The following is a 21,731-nucleotide window of genomic DNA, read 5'->3' as shown; positions in this document are numbered from 1 at the left end:
ATATATATATATATATATATATATATATATATATATATATACTATGTCTGGCTACATGTTTCGGCCTCACAGGGCCATCTTCACGGAACACATTTTGATGGAATCTACTGCACTGTGTCCGTTTTTGTCAATAGTAATCGTTGATGTACGTCATCATTCTCAATTTTTGTGTCTTGAGAATATATGTTCTCTTTTTATCTTCATATTACAGCTTCTTTGTGTCCCTTTGAGTGTGCCACTCCCAGTGTACCTTGTATTGATTTGGTGTTCTTGTACTTTGTAATTATGTTGGCATCATTCATTAAATGGCCCCATGTACTCACTGTGAAGGTACAAGGAAAGAAGATGCCCATTTGGGGTTATCGGCTAAGTATAAAGAAAAGCAGTTTTGTTAGTGGAATAAAGGTAAGGCAATGTGTCCTGCCTATAGAATAGATTAAGGACAGTATGGATTGCCAAGTTCACATATGCAGGTTACAAATTTAAGAAGTAAACATATGGGATCACAATTTTACACTTAGGATAAAAACAATGGTCATTTCTAAAATTCGGTGTTATTAGTTCTGCCCTATTAGACTTGTATGTAACAGTATACAGGTCAGCGGCCTCCGTAGTCTAGGGGTAACGTTCCCACCTTGTGACTCAAGGTACGCGGGTTCAAACCCGGCGGAGGTCGTGGAATTTTTAAGGGCGGAAAAATTCAGGGAGCAAGTCCTCCGGGAGGGACTTTAAGCCATGGGTCCCATGTCATAGCTTTATGGCACGTAAAAGAACCTCATGTCCCAATGGGACCACAGCCAAATTCAGAACATTTCTCGCCAAACAGTAGTCTCTAACGCCTCTGGTAGATGGGGGAAGCATCGAGATACTGCTGAGCCAGTAGAGGCCGAACTCGCTGGCTGAGTCAGGACTGATGGCATGCACCAGTACCAATAGGGAATAGAGACTGGTAGAATATCACAGGGGGATGCACAATGGAGCAATATCTGGTCTAAGTGCATGGGGAAACCCACCCTCTCCAATAACAACAACAACAGTATACAGGTCTGTGAGTTATAGAACTTTTGTAACTAAAGGTTGTGGACAATTGATTGTCAAATATCTAGTTTCTTGCCCCAGATATCCCACAGGTAAATGGTGGGGAGTGATACATTTCAGATTTTCAGTACTGAGCAAGGAAAAGCTTAAGAATATGTAAAGTAACAACCCTTAAGGTGACTGTATGGAAAATATGGTACATGCACATGTACATATGATAGATTTACTGCAGTGATGTGTTAATTATGATATTCTTACACATACACCTTCGGTTTTTCTGTACATGAAATGTTTTTCCTAACCGCTCTCCTGGGCAGTGTAGGAGATTATTCAATACAGCTAAAGGAAGAGACCTAGATTTCAGATTTATTTTCCCTTTTTGTAATGCATGTCAGACATTCAAACACTTATTGTATGAATCATGATGAACTGACTGAAGTTCTGTAAGAAATGAAATTGTGTCCATGTTTCGCTACTGAAGTTAATGAGAATGGGAGAGTAGCGCCGGAGTTATGGTCATGATGAACCAAGCAGTAACACTATGACTAAGAGAGAATGATGCTCCAGGAGAAATGTATAATTTTTAAAATTTAATCAATTTATAAAATGTCTGATATGAAATAAAAATTAAAATTAAAATGAGAGAACACTTTTTTTTTAAATATGTGCTGTGTATGTTACAGTGGAACTGCAATATAGCAAGTATGATTTATGATATGAACTTCATTATAACGAGAGAAGAAACACTACACAATCATTATGTGGAAAATCAATAAAACAAAGACATATTTTCTGGTATGTTCATCATAATGAGCAAATGCTGGCCAGCGTTAGTGTTCTCTGCAACATTTTGCATGAACTGTAATTGCAGGTTTGCTTCCCAAGCAATTTATAGCTGGTACTCCATAAAGGTACTGTTAAACCTCACCTGGCCCTTTTCCCCTTTCTTATGGCAGAAAAGACTGAATTCCAAAATCTGAGACCTGCATGGCCGAATAGAGATTTTTTCCAACCTGAGGCATATGTGCTTAACATACAAGGTGTTCCGATTCACTGTCAATTGACTGACAGTTGTAAGTGCAAGGAATTATGTAAGCATGAGAAAATCAGTACCTTCTTGATTCACGTAACATGAAAGATGTCAATAGTATTGAGTTATTCTATATTATATTCATATGAATGTGATGACTACTGAAAGCAGCATAGAAAATATTACAATTCTGATGCCTTTCCTGTATTATTGCTGGTAGGTAGCTTGAAGTCCATTCTCTTATGGGAAATGTGTATATTTGGCACGAAATGCGAATTTCACTTTTATCTATCTAACTCCATGGAGCTTAACTCTTCTTGAGAAGCAGCCAATTGTGCAGCTACTGAAGAATTTTCCAACATTTTATGGAACCCAAAGGTTTATTGCCATGTTCACAAGAGCCCTCCTCTTGTCCCTGTTCTGAGTCAGGTCAATCCAGGTCATACCACCCTATCTTATCTCTGTAATATCCATTTTAATGTTATCCACCCACCTATGCCTTGGTCTACCTAATGGTCTCTTTCCTTCTGACTTTTCCAGCAATATCCCATATGTATTCCTCCTCTCCCCATTCTTGCTACATGCCCTGCAACTTAAGAAGCTCCTCATTGCAGTTTTCTCCAACCACCTGTCACTTCATCCCTCTTTCTTCCAAAAGGTTCTGGAATGAATTCAGTTTCATCTTTCCTGAATCAAATTTTGATGTGTTACTGTCATTCCAGAATATCTGAATTGTGCCACATTTTCAAAGGATCCGATAGCTGTCTTTGTGTCATGATTTTGCTCTGCATTCTGGTGTAGACTCTGCATGTACTTCTAGACCAACCTCCTTACTAGTGTCAGTTAAAGTTTCTGTGTTTTTCTTAATGGTGTCTGTGTTATCTTGCAATAGATTCATTATTCAGTGTAAACCAGCAGCAGACGTATCCCACTTATTTTCACTCCCACCAGATTTTCCTGGACTTCCCTAATGGCATATTCTAAAGCAAGGTTGAAAAGTAATGGCAATAAAGCACCTTGATTTAGACGATTCTGGATAGGAAAATTATCGGACAAATGTTTACCTATACAGACTTCACTATAGATTTTATTTAAACACATTTTATTCGGCCTAACTATTTTCATGGCTACCCCAAACTATGAGAATACTGTGGCATGTAGACTCGTTGCTATGCAATGACTGCAAGATAAGCAAATATAAAACAGTTGTTACTGAGTAACTGCTTNATTTTGTTAACTTATATTATGAATGACGTGTCCAAATGTTACTATGTAGCAAAACGGATGAAAATAAAATACAATACAATACAATACAATACACAAACAAGAATGTTTGCACAGCAACAATTGGAAACAACAACAGTAGAACAGTGTTTTTTGTGCGGTCCGTTCTGTGTTATTTTATAAGCAGGACAGTTGGAGCAATGTGCTGAGTTGTGGGACAATCATCAGTTGGTAAAAACATGAGCATGGAAGCAGAGGATATTGTTGGACCTGTCACCAGGTAATGACTGGTGAAGATAGCAGACGGAGAAGACTTAGTACGAGCAGTAGTGAACAGCAAGAATTTGTGAATTAGCGATAGCGCTATAGTTACTCTTAGTTACAATTTGTAAATGTTTGTACAATGTATCGCCTGATGATGGCTTCATGAAAAGCCAAAACATGTAGTAAAATTGTATTTTAACCCCAAGAAATGTACAATTAACATACTAAAAGTGTGAACAAATAAATCATGTAGATTTGTTGTGTTGACAATTAAAACCAATATGTATGTAGATAGTAAGTTATGAAGTTATTGCACATTTCGGAAATATGTACTTCCTTCTGAATGATAAAAGAGGCCATACTTCATAACATACAAACTAAAAATATGCCCTTTTCTGTTGTTTTCAGTGCAACCAGCCCAGACAAACTCTCACGGGTGGGAAGTAATGCAGCTGGTAAAACTCTTGCCAAATCTCGGCTACTGCCAGCCATGCCAAATCCTAGATTTGATCTAAGTTTTCAACTTGATAACCCTGAAAATGTCCCTCGACAGGCAGTTTTAGTGTTTGAGATTCGCAGTTCTGGAAAGGAAGTGGTGGCAGCACGCAGGATTACACTTCAGGACATGCTTTCTGGTATGATTGTGGATATAATTTGACATTTTGTTTTTTTAACACATATAAGAGATTTAAACAACTTATGTTTGCCACTGAAGATGCTGTTTAGATTGTGAATCGGTTTATTTAACAACCTACAAGTTTTAACTACAAATACTTATAACACTGTTATGGGTTTACACACTTTACAAACCCTACACAATAGTCTCTTCACTCTATCTTCAGTATAACACATGTTCCATTCTTCTTCCCGCTACTGCTTCTATGTTTCAACTGACGTCTTCTTCACATTCACGATTCACTCGCTACAACTGAACTCGGTGACTGCTACAATTCAACTCGTAACTCAATACTCACTACTCTAGTAACTCTGGTTACACTGACGAATACTACTCGTTATGTAGCTTCCACACTGACAACACAGAAAACAGTTACATGATAGCTACCACTGTTGCATAACGTCGTGTTTACAGGCGTTGCTGGGGAATGCTGCCGAGAGTTGTTTATTGCTGTGTAGTAACCACGTGTCCACTGTTACATCACTGTGGGAAGTGCTATTACGTCACCACGGGGGAGGAGTGTTTACCGAGCATTAGATAATGGTGGAAGGGGTGGGGGTATATGATGTCACTCACAAGACTTTACGAGTTCACGTGACCCCTACTTCCTGTTGCACCGTCCACGTCACAATATATATATTTTGTATTCCCAGAATGTGCAGCATGTTTCACATTCACTCTGCAATTCATAATATAAAATTTTCAGCTTATTTGGCAAAGTTCCCAATCTGGTGCTTTAAAACAGATTACCTGCAAACAGGATTTGAAGTTCTCACAACAATTGTTATGAAAAGTTCTGAGTTCTGTCTTCTGGAATATAAATTTGAATTGGAGTCGAAATTTTCCTCCAAAATGTTGGTTGACTTTTAACTGGCATATTATCCAATAAGATATAAGTTTCCATATATGTTGAAAATTCTATAGATAGGAGCACAAACTTGTGGGTTGTATGTTTAAAATTAAGCTTACTGAGTTTTTACAACAGAATGGCTCTGATTTTCCCTGCTGTTTTATATTTATTTCTTCTAAATATACTCTGAAAAATGTAAATGCATCTTTTTGGAAAGGTTCATGTAGTGTTGAACAATCTTAGATTAAAAGAGATGAAGTTTGAACAAGCAAAAATAATTAAAAATCACCTTTGGTACATTTAGTTGGATTTCAATGGATTTGCAACAATGGTTATGAAGAGTACAGTCTCCTGGGATGTTACACTATGTAGACCAGTGCAAGTCCACTGACATCTCTCCAAAACATTGATTGATTTCTACTGGATATCACAGTGTTATATCCCATAAAAGAGTACTCTTGGTGTGGTAATATTGAACTAATGAGTACAAGGCCAATGGAATACTGACAAACCATGTTTTATACAATATGAGTTCTTTGAAGTTATACACAGATGCACACGGAGGATGGTATCATTTAAGCTTCTCAGTTATGAAATAAAATATGAAAAGTATGAGATGCTGTATGTGCAAAGCGAACATATTCTGTATGTTTTCAGTCACATATCTTCAGGCAATTGAATTATATTACCCTCTTTTATTACATTGTACAATGTTAAAATTCGAAATACTCATATATATATAAATAAAGAGAGATTATTGTGGCTTGAGTTGAAGACTGGACTTTCAGCTATGTGCAAACGTTGTGTTAATTGTTGCATTTCCTGCTCAACCAGCTGGGACATAAAAAATTGCAGTGACTTTGTACAATGAAGTTATGTGCATGCATTACAGGAGATGCTGCAATTGTTCCTGACTGACTCGGGTACTTTCTTCATGTCTTCTGAACAGATTCTGGCTTACACACTGAGGTTCTTTGAATATGCATCATCTTGTCTGTAAAATATAAACTTGTGTTTAAGTTTTCCATCATGAATTGGCTGAAAATATCAGTCACAGAAATCTGGTATAGCTACTGCATCATATGTTGTAAATAGCACACAGTTACAGTTTTTGTAAAGCCATAATTTCAGTAACTTAATAATGACTCTTATGCTCGGTGCTTGGAGAGGAGGAATGCATATAGGACAATGGTTGGAAAGCCAGAAGGAAAGAGATCCACTGGGAAGAGCAAGGTGTAGGTAGGTGAACAATATTAAAATGGATCTTAGAGAGATAGGATGGGATGGTATGGATTGGATCGATCTGGCTCAGGATAGGGACCAGCTCTTGTGAACATGTTAATGAACCATTGGGTTCCATAAAATGCTGGGAAATTCTGAGTAGCTTCACAATTTCCAGCTTCTCAAGAAGGGCTCAGCTCCATGAGTGAGTGAGTGAGTGATGCTCGGTGCTTGAGAGACTTCAGAGAAAAATCTTTGAACTGAACATACTTCCATCCAACCTTCGTTTGTTAGTACTTGACACAGATATGTAGATAAGAGGTTTGTTTAAAAAGTACCTGAAATTTGTCTATAATTCAGCAGTGCATCAGTTATGGTAGGTGTTGCTGAGTGACTTTGCAACCTGACCATTATGCAGGCCATTTTGTTCCAAGTAGATTGGAAGTTCGTTTAGTTTTGTGACTGAGTATGTTGTTGTCTTGTCACGTTGAGTTTGGAGTTGATAACGGAGCAAAGAATTTGTGTTAAATCCTATATCAAGGTAAGGAAAGCAGCTGCAGAAGACCGTAGCATGTTGTGTGAAGCTTGTGGTGACAATGCCTTGATACAAACGACAACCTACAGATGGTTCAAATGTTTTAAAAATGAAAGAAGCTCAATGGATGGCGATGAGCAATCTGGCTGACCTTCAGCTTCAAGATCTGAACATCTGATTACCCAGATGGAAACATTATCTGCGAAAATTGTCAACTGACTGTACGAGGATTTGCAGAAGAGGATGGAATATCCATTAGTTCTTGCCACACAATTTTAATGGAATATTTAGGAATGCATTGGGTCTCTGCAAAATTTGTGCCATGATTGTTGACCGATGATCAGAAACTGCAACAATTTTCCATCTGTGAAATTCTCCTCCAAAGAGCAAATAACTCTGAAAATCTTTTCATTATCAGTGTCAAGAAGTGGATTTACAGTTATTACATTCAAACCAAACAGTGATCTTCATACTGCAAGAGTCATGCTTCACTTGGCCCCAGGAAAGCACATCAGGTGCACTTGTGAGTGAAGACAAGGATGCTTGTTTTTCGATCATCCAGGAATTGTGCATTATGAATTCATTCCTGATGGTCAGATATTCAAGGTCTTTATCTGGTGGTTCTGAGACATCCACAGGATGTATGAAGAAAGTGACCTGAAATGTGGACTGTGGAAATTTGCCTCCACCATCACGATAATGCATCTGCTCACACAGCATTTTCAAGTGGACAGTTCTTGGCAAAACATTCATTTCATACCCTTGCATAACCCCCCTGTTCACTTGACCTCTCCCCTCCTGATTTTTTTGTATTCCCTAAATTCAAAATAACCCTTAAAGAAAGAGGATTTCAGACAGTGAAAGACATCATCATTAATGTGTTGAATGACTTGAAAGCGAATCAACAAACATCTTTCAAACAGGGTTTCCAAAAGTGGAAAACGATGCTGTGCAAGGGGGCTCTTTGATGGAAATAATATTTAATAAGCTCTAAGTAGAGAAAGATATTATTTATAGACAAATTTCTGGAACGTCTTGAGCACTCACTTCCTTTCTTCATTGACAAGATTGTGAATAGCTTCTCTATGGGGATCTTGAACTCCAGTAAAACATCATCAGAATTTCCTCTGATTCTTCCAAAAGAATTTCACATCATATAAGAGTCCTATAAAAGTAACTGATGCTATAATGTATATGTGTCAAAATAAAATCATCCACATATCCACACATGAATATTTACTCCTATCACCACTGTTGATTCATCAGGGTAAGTAGAAAATGATGCAGTGTCTGCTCATAGCAGAGAAACCATGCTTTGCTTAGCCCAAAATAATCTCCCTTATGTTGGAATACTTATGCATAATGATGGAAGTTATGCTTGAATATTTATACAGTCTGTATTTCTTTCAGCTGCTTCTCCAGACACAAATGAAGTTCATACTTGGTTGGCTCTTAATAATGGTGCATCATTAGAAGTTGAGATTGCTCACAGTAGGGAACTTAAAAAACAATCACGAAAAATATTTCGGAGTTGGTCTGTCCATCGCATTGGTAAGATTTAACATAGGCTCCATCGCAGGATTTAATGTCTGCTGTTTGCTGCATTGGAAGCAAATGTTTATAAAGAAAAGAGTAAGACTTACCTTAAAGGTGAATAGATTAATTCAAGAAGAAAGTAATATAAGCCGCTGTTAAGCTTAGATATTGAAGAATATGTGCCTAGAGTATGCATTTTCAGTTAATTTGTGTAGGACAGTTATGTAACCAGACTGTCCCTTCCCAGAGTACAGGTTGTGAACTCTTGAGTATCACACTATACATGACACTGCTTAGTCATAATTATTTTTCTTGTATTTTATTAAACATTCCACACATCTAAAATTGTTTCATGTGAAAGTTATAGATATTAAGATATCTGTTATTTACGTGTAATATGTTACATGATACTTTTGTCTATCAACAAGCAAGTGTTCCTTGTAACAGTGAGTTTATAACTCCCTTCAGTAATGAACTCTTGAAGTTAAGAATATATTCCAGTCAGCACCAGTAAATTACACTAGCAGTCACAGTAATTACGAATTCTTTCTTTAAATAATTTGAATCTGCTGTCAATTCCATGAGAAAGTTAATATGTGATAATGAAATAACAGCTTTCTTTTTCCTCCTAGAGTGATCTGTATGATTCTTTCAGTAACTAATGAATGTTTTTCCCTTTTTTCACATGAATATTTCAGATTGAAATGATTGGAAAATTATTTGTGTAAACGAGCTTTGATAGATTAGATTTATACCTATTCACAGTCATTAAAAATTATAGACAACAGTGAAAACCCTTTTTAGTATATATTTAGTTGAAGGTATCCCCTTATTTAGCATTTCATTTCTATGAGCCAAAGATAGTAAGCTCAGTGTTAAATTTCCTTTGTTTAATATTTTCCCCAGTTTAGTGTTCTGAAGTTAAGTAGATGTGATACATGTATTTGGAATGTATCAAGCAAGGGAACAACACAGTCAGCTATACTTTGTAATATGTATCTATCATAGTGATTCTGAACCCAGTTCAGTAGCATTTTGTGTTTAAAGAACAAGAAACAACCAGAACTGAAAATGCATAATTTTGATACTTGTGCAAACAAGTGATGTCTGTTCTTCTGTAAATAATGCAATCAACTAACCGAAGTGACATTCCAGAACTACACGCGCACGCACATGTGGACAGTAAAGAAATGTGTGGTACACCAATTTGGCAGAGGAAGGAGAATGTAGTATTTTGTATGTTTTTGGTTTCAAAAATGTTCTTGATACAAAAAAAAGAGTTTCCATTACAACACATCACTATGCAGCACAAGAACAAAATCTACTGTGTGTAGATGCATGTGCATGACCTATATATGGGCATGATATTTAACTCTTACACTGCTGTAGTCGACACATGTTGATCTCTGAAAAACATGGAGTCCTTGCTGCGATCGACAAAACTTGTATTGTGACTTTAGAGTTTTAAATTAAATATCAGGTTTCTTTGCACCAATCTTATTCAAAGTTGGCGGGTGTATATAGTCATCTATTGGGAACGTAATTTAATCATCGTTTATTTCAATGGCTGCATTCTTCTGCCCTCTAGCTTAAGAAATGTAAAAGGTTGCATCTGCACAGCGAAGCACCTGCTCCGTGGTCATGTGACACGGGTATTTCACAGGGCTAGTAAAAATGGCTTCATATAGTGTGCGGTGCTTTCTATAATAGTTTTAAATAAAGTTGTAAACCTTGGTTAATATGTGACATAGTGATAAGACTAGGATAGTGATTTATGTACTTTTTTGGCCATCTTGGACAACCCTGATTTAAATGGACTTTTCCCCTGTGAAAAATACTGAATAATTCAACATTTTTGCAACTTCTGATGCCTGTTCCCTGTGTGAGGTAAGATTAGTTACATTTTATCACAAATTTTCATACTTTGCACTTAAATTATTTATAAAATATTTATTCAAAAATAATTCAGGTCAGAGGGTACTGAGAGTTACTTAACATACTAGCAGTGAAAGGGTTAAGAAACTGAATGTTAAATTTAAACTTCCAGTTAATCTGAACAGGTTGTGTCAATGTCTTTCACTTGTTATGTAGTCACATTTAATCTCCTCAAACAAATAGTTTATAGGCACAACACAAATATAGGGTGCATAAATGAATTGGGTGATTTGGCAGCGGTGTTTTTTCTGGATTGGTTGGAGTGGGGAGGATGTCACTACAGCCACTCAGCAGCCTACTTCAAAGCATTTTAGTTTTAACACATACAAATACAGTGTTAAAATAAAAGCATTTGGATTTTCTCAGTTGGCTCACTGAAAACAGAAGTCTATTCCCCAAAAATAACATCTGTCCAATGACCACCATTCCACTGTAGGCACTCGGGTAAGTCTCTTCCTAAAATCACTCGTTAATCTTTGCAGCATCTCTATGGGAATTCATTCAACTTCTTCCTGAATTTGATGTTTCAACTCCTGAACTGTGTGGGGTGCTGGAGCTTTGAAAACTTGGGATTTCAGATATCCCCAAAGAAAAAAATCACATGTGGAAAGATCAGGTGATCTGGCTGGCCATATGGTGTCCCCATATCTGGAGATTAAATGCTTAGGAAACAGGCTATTCACAATGTAAGATTTGAGGCTTTCACGGCGGTGACTATGAAGAAAGCAGTCTTCTGGGATTTTGCACCGTGTATATGTGGTGTTAACACCACATATACACGGTGCAAAATCCCAGAAGACTGCTTTCTTCAGGCTATTCACAGCTGCCATGGAAGCTCATGCGGTGTGGCATGTAGCCCCATCTTGCTGGAAAAATGTTTCTTCCTTGACTGGAAGATGAGCAAGTGCAGGAGCTAAGAAGCTCTCCAATATGTGAACATAACATGGTCCAGTCACAGTTACAGCCCTTTACCACTTATCTTCAAAGAAGTATGGGCCAACAATTCCAAACAAAAATATAGCGCACCATAATGTGACTTTGGAACTGTGAAGTGGTTTCATAAATTTCTTTGGGGTCTGTGGCTGACGAATAGAGGAAATTTTGCTTGTTAACAAACCCCGATAAATGGAAATAAGCTTCATCGCTCATCAGTAAGTTATTAACGACATCTTGATTTTGATTAATTAATTGCAAAAAGGTCTGCAGCAATCAACTCTGTTTTCATAGTCATGTTTGTGTAATGCATGAGCAATTTGAGTTTTATGCGGGTAGAAGTGGAGATCTTTGTGCAAAATCCATCAAACGATGGTTTCAGACAGCCTGAGTGATGTAGCGCAGTGACACACAGACCAGAGTAGCCTATGTTCAATGGCTTCTCTCACTGCCGCTACATTCTTGGGTGTACGTGCTGTTTTTACGCTACCACCTTTCTTCTTTAGTGTAGAACCAGTAGCCTCAAAGTTTTGAACCCAAGTCTTGAGGGCACGGGCAGATGGAATAGCATGGTTGCGATGAATACTAAACTCTCTTTGAAATTCACGCTGAGCGATCACATGATTTCCCAGCAGAAGCATGTTGTGCTCCAGTCCACAGCTCCATTGCAACTAAACGCTTTGAAGTAGGCTTCTGGGTGGCAGTAGTGGCATCCTCCCCACTCCAACCAATCCAGGAAAAAATGTCACCAAATCACTCGATTCATTGACACACCTGTATAAAGAAATTGTTGACACTCTTAAGTATTCAGTTAACCGTGTTGTAAAATCAAAGTTGTGTCACCTGGTTTATCTACACCTTTCTATTTTTATATATCAATACAGCACTGTTAAACCTCTACACTGAATTTTTTTGTGAGTTATTGTATTACACTATTTGTATTCAGCGTATATAGCATTAAATGGTAGCATGGTTAATGAATGATGAACTGAAAAGGATGTGAAAGTAAGTGGTTGTACCCTGTCTGAAATTGTCACTCATATTACCACCACTAAATTCAGCATGCTTGGTTCCATACTGTGTTATATCTAATTGCTTAAAATTTTGTTGTATCTAACATAGTAATGTTAAACATCACCTTCCACACGTACCATACTAAAATATGGTATATAGAGCACAATCAGATCCTTGTTTCTGAGAGCATCAGGAGAGAATGAGTCGTGTGGCAGAAGGTGAACATATCAGTACCTGGCAGTGGATGTCTTCACCTTATCATATTTATTCCATTTTGTTTACCAAAATCCCTATATTATTTTTAATCAAAAATTTTGTAAAGTTCCTGAAAATTGTAATAAAGTTTTTATATGACTTCTGGGGGATTTTCTGTGAACTGGATTGGGTGGAGAAGTCTGGCTCTCCTCCTTTCAAGTTGGAATGCTGAATTTTACACATGAAACATTTTATGCATATTTTTTTATCTGTTTGTCATTTTTAGCATCATCTTTTCAGAAAAGTATGTTTTAAGAAAATAATGTGCCAATATGGCATACTATTTAATACTGCCAGAAAGATAGCCCTGAGTGTATCTATGTAAAAGAGATATTCTTGAGTAAGAAATGTAATTTTAAATGGTTGTACACATTCAGAACATTAGAGCTTCAGACCAATTTCACTAAAGTATGGGTAACATTCCACATACGTGAAATAAGGGAGTAGAAGAAACAGTAACCCTTTGTTCTTCCAACATTTAGTCTTGCCATATATATAGGAGCCCAAAAAATATACACCCAGTCAGGTTGTTTGAATGACAACCATTCCACCACCATTTTGTTTGACTCTCCTGCCATTTGGTACAGTGACTGGCATTCATGTGATTGCCACCATCTTTAGAGAGAATATCACGCTACACACTGTACAGTGCATTTTGGTTAAATTTTGAAAATGTCCATAGATAGCCTATATTAAATTGTGAATACAAGCAAATGTAGTATGTTGAAGAGTTCAGTCCCCTTCGCCACATTTGAAACATTTCCACTATCCCTACATCATATTATTCTCACGTTTACTGTAACCTTAATTAACACTATTCTTTACATCTTAATTTTATATTTCAAGCAGTGACTAGGACTTTCTAAGTACATGAGAACATAATAAAACATCATAATCCTGTGAAATTATGCTAGTAATAAGCAAATATTTCACAAAATTTCAGATTTGATGATAATCGTTATATATACATACATACACACACAGGTGTTGGCACTTTGGTATGATGAAGTCTTGTGTGGGGAAGGCACAGAAAGTATTGTCAGTCGGGTGGGACAAAGTCCCTTGTACTGCAGCCACTTCTGGCCTATGGTACCAGCCCCAGATGATAGGTGAGGGTGATTGTGGAGCAATTGGTGGAATGAAGATTGGCAGGGGAAACCGAAGTACTCAGAGAAAACCTGCCCCAGCGGCACTTTGTCCACCACAAATCCCACTTGACCAGACCCGGGCCACCGCAGTGGGAAGCCAGCGACTAACTGATTGAGCTATGGCACAGCCTATTGTCAGTATATCTAGACTTAATGAAAAGTAAAAATTACATAGCATATAAGGACTATGCTACTCTCTATCTCATTATTCCATAATTTTTATTAACATACTCTCTTACATGTTAGTGTCCGTCTTATGGAAGAAAGGTTCTGTTATGGTATACCATTGTAAATCAGCAGAACAAAAGAAAACAAGTCATAAATTGTGCTAAGGAAACAGATGATTTACTTCCAGAAGTTTGTTAGCACAGAGAAAATAAACACACAGTTTCTTGAGTACAGCTTCCCATTACTGTATGTTCTACAGATACTGTAAAAAGCATGTACGTATATTTCTATATATTGTAGTATCAGTTTCCTATACTCATGTGTATGTACAAAACTTTAAATAGAAGAAACCTGAATACACATGCAATAACAATTTTCTCAATTTAATGCAAGAAACATTCCTGTTACATAACATGTTATAAGCACAGTTCATGGTATGATATGACTGATATTAATTTATAATGAGATCTTTGTGTATCCAGATCATGGCATAAATTCTTCCTTCTATTTTTGTGATATTTATTTATTTTTTACTTATAAATATGTTGTTGTGTACATTTTTTGTGGTGTGATAGTTTCACTTAGCATAGAACTTAGATCTGTCAGTCATATGTTACATATACATTCCACCTTGGAAATTTTGAAGGATCATATTAATTATATAAAATTGTATTGTGAACTTTGTTTGTGCTGCTATTCATTATAAAATCTCCTTCCACTTTGTTTCATACATGCAATTCAAATTCCATGTATTCATAAACTTATATGAAAAATATAGAATACTTTATTACTAAGTATATCTGTTGGTACTTACATTGGTGAAAACTTATGACTGAAATATGTATTATACTGCTATTTATTCAGTGTTGATAATTTGCTGGTAAGACATATGGTACTGCATATAAGCAGGCAATAATGACCTCAAAGCTGTATTTCAGCATGGGTTGAGGGCTACCGTGCTCATTTTGGTTATCCATAACACGGAATCAGTATTGTTTGAAACGGATGTTTTGATTTCGGATTGTATGGGAGGATGATATTGTCACATATTAGTGACTGGACACAGGGTTCCAGTTTGTACTTGGTTTTACTGGATGCTTGTAACTCATAACAAACATTTGATTTCTTTCATCCTGGTCCATCACACTAACAGTTATAAATACAAACCACTCCGTCCAATGTGACATATAAGTTTTTACTACATTAAAACTTATCTCCCTTATATGTTTCGGTCCTTACTGGCCATCTTCAGAGGGAACATCATTACAAACTGGAAACTACCATCACAATAGGTGTTTTGATTTAAAATACATACACTTATATCCTATAATGCACAGTNTATATATTTGAGGATTTTGTTTCGGCCTACCTTGATGTCATCCAGGGTTTGTTCGTGGCTTGCTATGTTGTTTTCACTGTTTAGAGTGTGCTGTGTCGCATGAACAAACCCTGGACGACATCAAGGTAGGCCGAAACAAAATCCTCAAAAAAATATATATATATATAGACACTAGGATCACTGAAATAGTAAAATAAATATATTTGCAGAACCTCCTCATCAAGATAGACAGGTGGCACAAAATCTGCCCCATACAAGGACGATAGGAGTACGGACACGAACCTGCGTGGTTTAAAAAATTTTAACTATTGACAATAAAGGTTTTTTAAATAACATCTAGAAACTTTTAAAAACTTTACAACACCAGGAAGCTGCTGTGATTGTGAAACGTTCGGCTTTAAGCGTACTGTGCATTATAGGATATAAGTGTATATATTTTAAGTCAAAACACCTATTGTGATGGTAGTTTCCAGTTTGTAATGATGTTCCCTCTGAAGATGGCCCATAAGGACTGAAACATGTAAGGGAGATAAGTTTTAACGTAGTAAAAACTTATGTCACATTGGATGGAGTGGCTTGCTTGTATTCATAACAAACACTCACTAATTTACACTCTATAAATCACTACAACTTATTTGTCATTCCGTCATCATTAGTTGTTGCTAGGTATCAGCTCCTAACAATGAAGATTCCTCATGGCCATCCACAAATTGTCAGTGCTCACTTCCAACTCAGAAGTAACCGACTGCTGCTGCTGCTGCTCTTCATTACATAGCCTTGCTGTGGAAATGTGTTTACTGTGCCACTGCCTGGCAGTGACAACCTCTACTCTTTGCAGTATTCCAGCTTTCAGCTATTGTGTCACAATATTAAAGTGGACCAGTGAACCTTTGTTTTCCATAAATTGCTGGGAATTTCTTGAGTAGCTGAGCTCAGCTCCATGACATTAGTTATGTCACATTTAAAATAACAATTTATGCTCCCCAATTATGACCTTTATTGTACGAGATCTGAATCCTCCCTGCAGGCTGTCATGGTTCAGATTGAATAATGGCATTAGTTAAAACTTTGTCACCTTTTATAAAAGTGTAAATACCTCCAAGATTATCAGAGATAAAGTATGAAATAAAAGGATCTTGGGAACTAATATGTGAATGGAACAGACACAATGTTAATTCATTTCATGTTGGTGGCCAATGCTTGTTGTTCCTGGTGTCCAGTAAGTTCATCTTTGTCATTGCATCATAATTTATCAAGCCATTCTCTGGCCTGGCTATAGAACATGTTTTATTTTCCTGTGGTCCTCTATAGTTGTGTGTTTCTATGCTGACCGCAGTAACTCCAACTTTGTAGATGTTCTGAACTAATATTTATGGTTTATTTAATAATGGTACCAATAGCTCAGTGTCACATTGAGGTTAGGGCCAATCATCTCGCAAATGGTAATGTCTGAAACATAATTGCCTGAGCCAACTTGCTCAGTACAGTTCATATCAGTCAGAATATTAATGTCTGTTGTTTCCAAACCATGGCCATCAAGTCATCCCTATTCCTTGTGCTAGACATAAGCAAGAACCTCAGTTTGTGACTTGATTCCTTTCTCCCTGCTTCTGTAGAACCTGTCACTTGCTGAAGGTTGCTCACTTTTATCCCAAAGATGGAGGCAACGCCTGTCTCTGAAAGTTCACCATAGTATATCATGTCATGATCCTGTAGGCTGCAATATGAATGTGTATGAAATTGTTCAACAGTCTTGTAGCACTCCTTCAGAGAGCCTGATAATTCATGTTGGTGATTGTACCTATTCATCTTTCTACCTGTAGTTACAGAATTACTGTAAAGACAGCATGAAAACACTCGGTGGATATGAGTTATCAAGTCGGTCTGTCAGTAAACCCTGGATCTTCCCACTTTGTCCTGAAGTGCAAGTAAAACATGGAGTCTGCAACGTGTAGGACCTATGTGCAATAATCACAATTGAATGGTGAACTCAGTGAGCTGATTGATACATTTTGCTTTGGTAATTGGACACTATAAGTACACCTCAGCAGAACAATTTCATATACGTTTTCTCCTTGACCTTCTTCTTGTCATTCATCAGTAATAAAGTCCTCTGTGTCACACCACTTGTAAGCATGTCATATATGGTTCACGTTTTGGCAACACCAATGTGAGACTTAGACTGCGAGAGTTTCAAGTCTATGTAAGGTAAGACACTCCAAGTGTCCATTTCATGCAGAACATGCATGTATAAGACATGCAGAGGCTCAGTGATCTATAAAGACCAATAAAACATGTTTTTAATGTGTCCTACTGGGGTACATTGAGATGAGAAATGTTATAAGGCTCTAATCAGTAGCTTCATTCTTTAACAGTGATCTGACTCATTATATTGACAGATTAGGAAAGGAACTCTTAGAATACCAATAATTTTTAAACATGTGTTTGTATGAATTGCTGTCAGAATCTGAAATCTGATTTTACAATGTGCCACATACTCGTAACAGTTCCAGTCATTCCAGTTTTATGTGTAAAAATTCACCCACTTCACTGTGTCCATCCAACCATATGCTCACAAGTAACTATTCCAATTGAAAATGTTCTTGTAAAATTTGTATCACAACCCTCTTCAACAGTAAATCAGCAAGCTGTAATTTCCTTCACATTTACAGCATGTATAGCAACAATCCTTAAAAACATCTTTAGATACATTTTGATCAGTATCACAACTGGACAGTCAGGAATCAGTCCACGGACTTACCTTTCTAAGGAGGGCTGAATCTTGATCATTATTCACATTAATCTAAGCTTGACAGGGAAATCAGATCTTTAGGTAGTGGCATAAATTAAAGGCAGTCGTGCACTGATGTATAGTATGTTCTTTGCCTGTACCTGTTGAGACAGTTTCAGATTGAAGGGAAAGGATGTTCTGTTTCCATCTCCAAAAACAGGAAACAGAAGTAGAGGCAACAGCATTTTGAAGATTACTGGAAGTCTTACAATTATGAAGTGATGAAGTATGAGTAATGTGAGGCTCAAGCCACCACATATGTCAGGAGAAATTTCAGGTAGGCAAACTGTGATTTGTACGAGTCCTTCCAACTTTTTTTTGACAGGTAGCAAGTGGTGTGTGGCAAGCCAGATCAGATGACCTAAATTTGAATTGAATTTTCTGGAGGGGCTTTGCTAGAAGTGATAAATCTGCATGCAGCTTGGTACTGAGTTATTCTTCTGTCAGAGGTATAACCTCACTTCACTTATTCATTATTCTGGAATCAGTCTAAAGTAAAATCATTTTATGTTCTTGATCACAGTGCTAAGTAACAACATGGTATGTGTTCTTTGAATCAGTCCTAAGAGGCATTACACTGCATATCAGTGGTTAATAAACTGTGGGGCGCGACCCCCGGGGTGGGCGAAGGGCTTGAAAGGGAGGCGCAGCATACTTTCCAACAGATGAAAATTAAAACTGCCCTAAATCAATTAGAAAAGTAACAAAAAATAAAAATACATATTATTATGCCTTAAGGGGGGGGTTGATGAAAATACTAAGTGCCGGTAGTGCGGTAGGCGAGCGTTCTACCACTGTACCATTGGTGCCATCATATATTACGCCTCGGCGACAGGGGAGGATGGGATATCCAACTGCTGCCGCCATATATTATGCCGTGGTGACGGGTGGGTTGAAACACAATTAAATCACTACGACTGCCATTTCTCTTTGGCTAAGCCATTCACTACGTCAGTCAACCCTTCGTTGACTCGTCCCACCGCTGTCACCATAGGTAACGCCTGGGGCGGCAGGTGGGGGTTCGATGTCCCATCGCTGCCGTCCCGTGTAATGCTGCAAAGGCAGTGGTGGGTAAAACACAATTACTAATTCACTAGGTCAGCCACCTCTTGTTGACCAATCCCCACCTCTGCCACCAATTTGTTATGCCTGAAAGGGGATAATGAAATGGTACTAAATTACTCTTTCCTTGTTCCATCAGGAACGCCATCCCCTTGTCTACCACTAGTCCCTCACCCTTAACTGTCGTTGCATCCGGCTGCCATTGGCTGCCTGGGGTCCGATCTGTCTTCGTCGGGACTGGAATATCTCTGGATCAGTTGGGGAAATGTTGAGTTTGTGAGGGTGAATCATAACTCTGTGTACATCCTATTCTAATTACACCTGTCTATTTACACTACAGAAATGCTAATGTGCTGTCGGGTACATGATATCGGTCCGAGAACTGGTTCTTACTTTCATTCTAGTCTCTCGCCTAGAGCCGATGGCTTGAGACCGTAACTTTCCTTCAGTCCAATTACTCGATATACCATCTCTGTCCTACCCTATGTACACTGATTCTACGTGTATTTACTCTTCCGTTTACCTCCTATTTACAGTAATAACAATGCCAACTTTCAGTCGGGACCACATAGTGTCTTTCCCTTAACTCATTCTCACTTTCCTTCAGTGCTCCCACCTAGGGAGTATGACTTGAGGCTGTCCTTTCCTTAATTTCCTACCCTAATTACTCTGTCTATTTACACTCTTATTTACAATAAAATGAGGCCGACTTTTGGCTGGTTTACATAACATCGTTTCTCTACTCGCTCTTACTCTTATTCTAATTTCCCTCTCGGGGGTTATGCCGTGAGACTGTTGCTTCCCTCCATTGCCTGTTACTCTATACAGAATTTCTACCCTATTCCACCCTGGCACTCGCAGGGCCCCTGGAGATTGCACTTCAAGTTCACACGACAACACTGAATTTAAATAGCATGGCTAGTATGAGCAAAGAGACTTGCTTGAAATAGAGATGCAGTCAGACACCTCCACTTGTAGGACTCATGTCGAGCAGAGCCTCCGGCTGCTAGTCGAATATTTCGTTTGATAGATCCTTTTTCCAAAAGCCTTTCCTTCCCTCTTTATACACCAAGAGAGCTGATGCAGCAGCTAACAAAAGAGGTTAACTCCTCCCTTTGTCCTCAATTTCAGGGGGGTTGGTTCCTATTGGTTAACCCCTTGGGTTGCGGACGAATCCACAGCGTCTCATCGCTGGGTATTTGATAATTTCATTTTACTCCAGTGTTCCCTGTAAGGCGAGCTTTCAGTGGTGCGATTATGCATTTCTGCTGATTAAGTACATTGTTGACCTGGATCCCCTGTCCAGGTGTTGCCATCATTGCTCTAATTGCTGTAAAACGCTTTTGCAAGTCTCATAACATTTAGGCAATGCCTTTGATTTCCGGTCTCGAAATTGTGGCATAACAAATATAGAAAAACTTTTGATGAGTACAGGCTTTAATTGTCATGAATTTAAAAATAACTAATAATTATTCTCTTTACCGGCAATTAGAAAACGCATATGCCAGAGAGCGTTGATAGTTCGCCAGCAGCCGCATCCTCTGAAGTCTAGACTTTTTAAAATGCTGTGTCAGGAAATGGGTGACAAACACACTGCTCTGTTGTTTTTGGTGATGCTCGATGGCTTTCAAGAGATACATGATACAAACTCCGTCTTCAGTGCAAACCATATATTATAGGTCTTTCGTTTTGTTCTCCTTTACACACTATATGTTTCGGTCACAAACGGCCATCATCAGGTGTATTACTCACGTATCTGTCACACTGCAATTAGTTTAACATTTAAAATTTAAAACACAGGTCTTCCTGATTGTTCCTTTCGTCGTTATTACCAAAATCTACATCGCTGATATATTTGTTATTTACACACGTCACTTTTGATTTCTCTGAATTAGCACTTATAAAATCTTCAGGTCTAATTTTAAAATCTTTTCAATTTTCCTCTAAATTTTAAAATTTAAAATTGTCAGGGTTACTCGCCCTATGTCTATAGTGCTGCAGCGGCTACTTTTTGTTTCTAGTACTGTACCGGTGTTACTCTGTATAGTCCCTCTGTGTAACATGCCACTGCTTATTTTTACCATGTGCTTTCAAGAGGTAATGTATTAAAGAGAATGTTTAAGCTGACATGTGTGGTGTTCTGTTTTCTAAATGGGGAAAATCACTCACTGGCAGACAGTTTCAGCAACAAGGATTTTTTATTGAAAATGGCTTACCTCACAGATATATTTGAGAAACTAAATATCCTCAACACTTCACTTCAAGGGAATGAGGCAACTGTACTTTCTTGGAATGACAAAGTGAAGGCATTCATGAGAAAATTAGAGCTCTGGGGAAACAGTATTGAAAGTGACACGCTAGACATGTTCCCTACTCTAGTGTCAATGGTACAAGACAGTGATAATCCAGTGCTTCCAATGGACATAAAAAGCTGCCTACTTGATCTTCTCATAATGTTGAAAGTTCATTTCGAAAAATACTTTTGCAATGATTTTGATAAATTTAATTGGATTAAAAATCCATTCGAAAAAGCTCCTGGGCCATCATCTCTGAAGGTAAATGAACAAGAACAACTCATCAATCTCACTAGTGATACTTCATTAAAAAGTAAATTTAAGAAATTGTCTTTGTTGGAGTTCTGGATACATATAGGCACGGAATTCCAAACTTTCAGCCAAAAGGCATGAAGATACTGATTCCTTTTGCAACAAC

The 21,731-nt window shown here is 37.7% G+C and overlaps 1 protein-coding gene across 1 annotated transcript in view; it reads left to right on the top strand.

Annotated features, from left to right (window-relative positions):
• LOC111867322 (tricalbin-3) overlaps nucleotides 1-8,627 on the top strand; it is a gene marked incomplete at its 5' end in the record, with an annotated part of 76,295 nt that extends 67,668 nt beyond the window's left edge. The window contains 2 exon segments of the mRNA XM_033752689.1: nucleotides 3,965-4,191; nucleotides 8,249-8,627. Of these exon segments, the coding sequence (XP_033608580.1) occupies nucleotides 3,965-4,191; nucleotides 8,249-8,400 (379 nt within the window).
• Between the last annotated feature and the right edge of the window lie 13,104 nt (nucleotides 8,628-21,731).

The sequence above is a fragment of the Cryptotermes secundus genome, unplaced genomic scaffold (genome assembly GCF_002891405.2).
Source record: "Cryptotermes secundus unplaced genomic scaffold, Csec_1.0 scaffold464, whole genome shotgun sequence".
Classification (NCBI taxonomy): domain Eukaryota; kingdom Metazoa; phylum Arthropoda; class Insecta; order Blattodea; family Kalotermitidae; genus Cryptotermes; species Cryptotermes secundus.
Note: the sequence above shows the minus strand (reverse complement) of the source record. Positions and strands in the feature narration are given on the sequence as shown.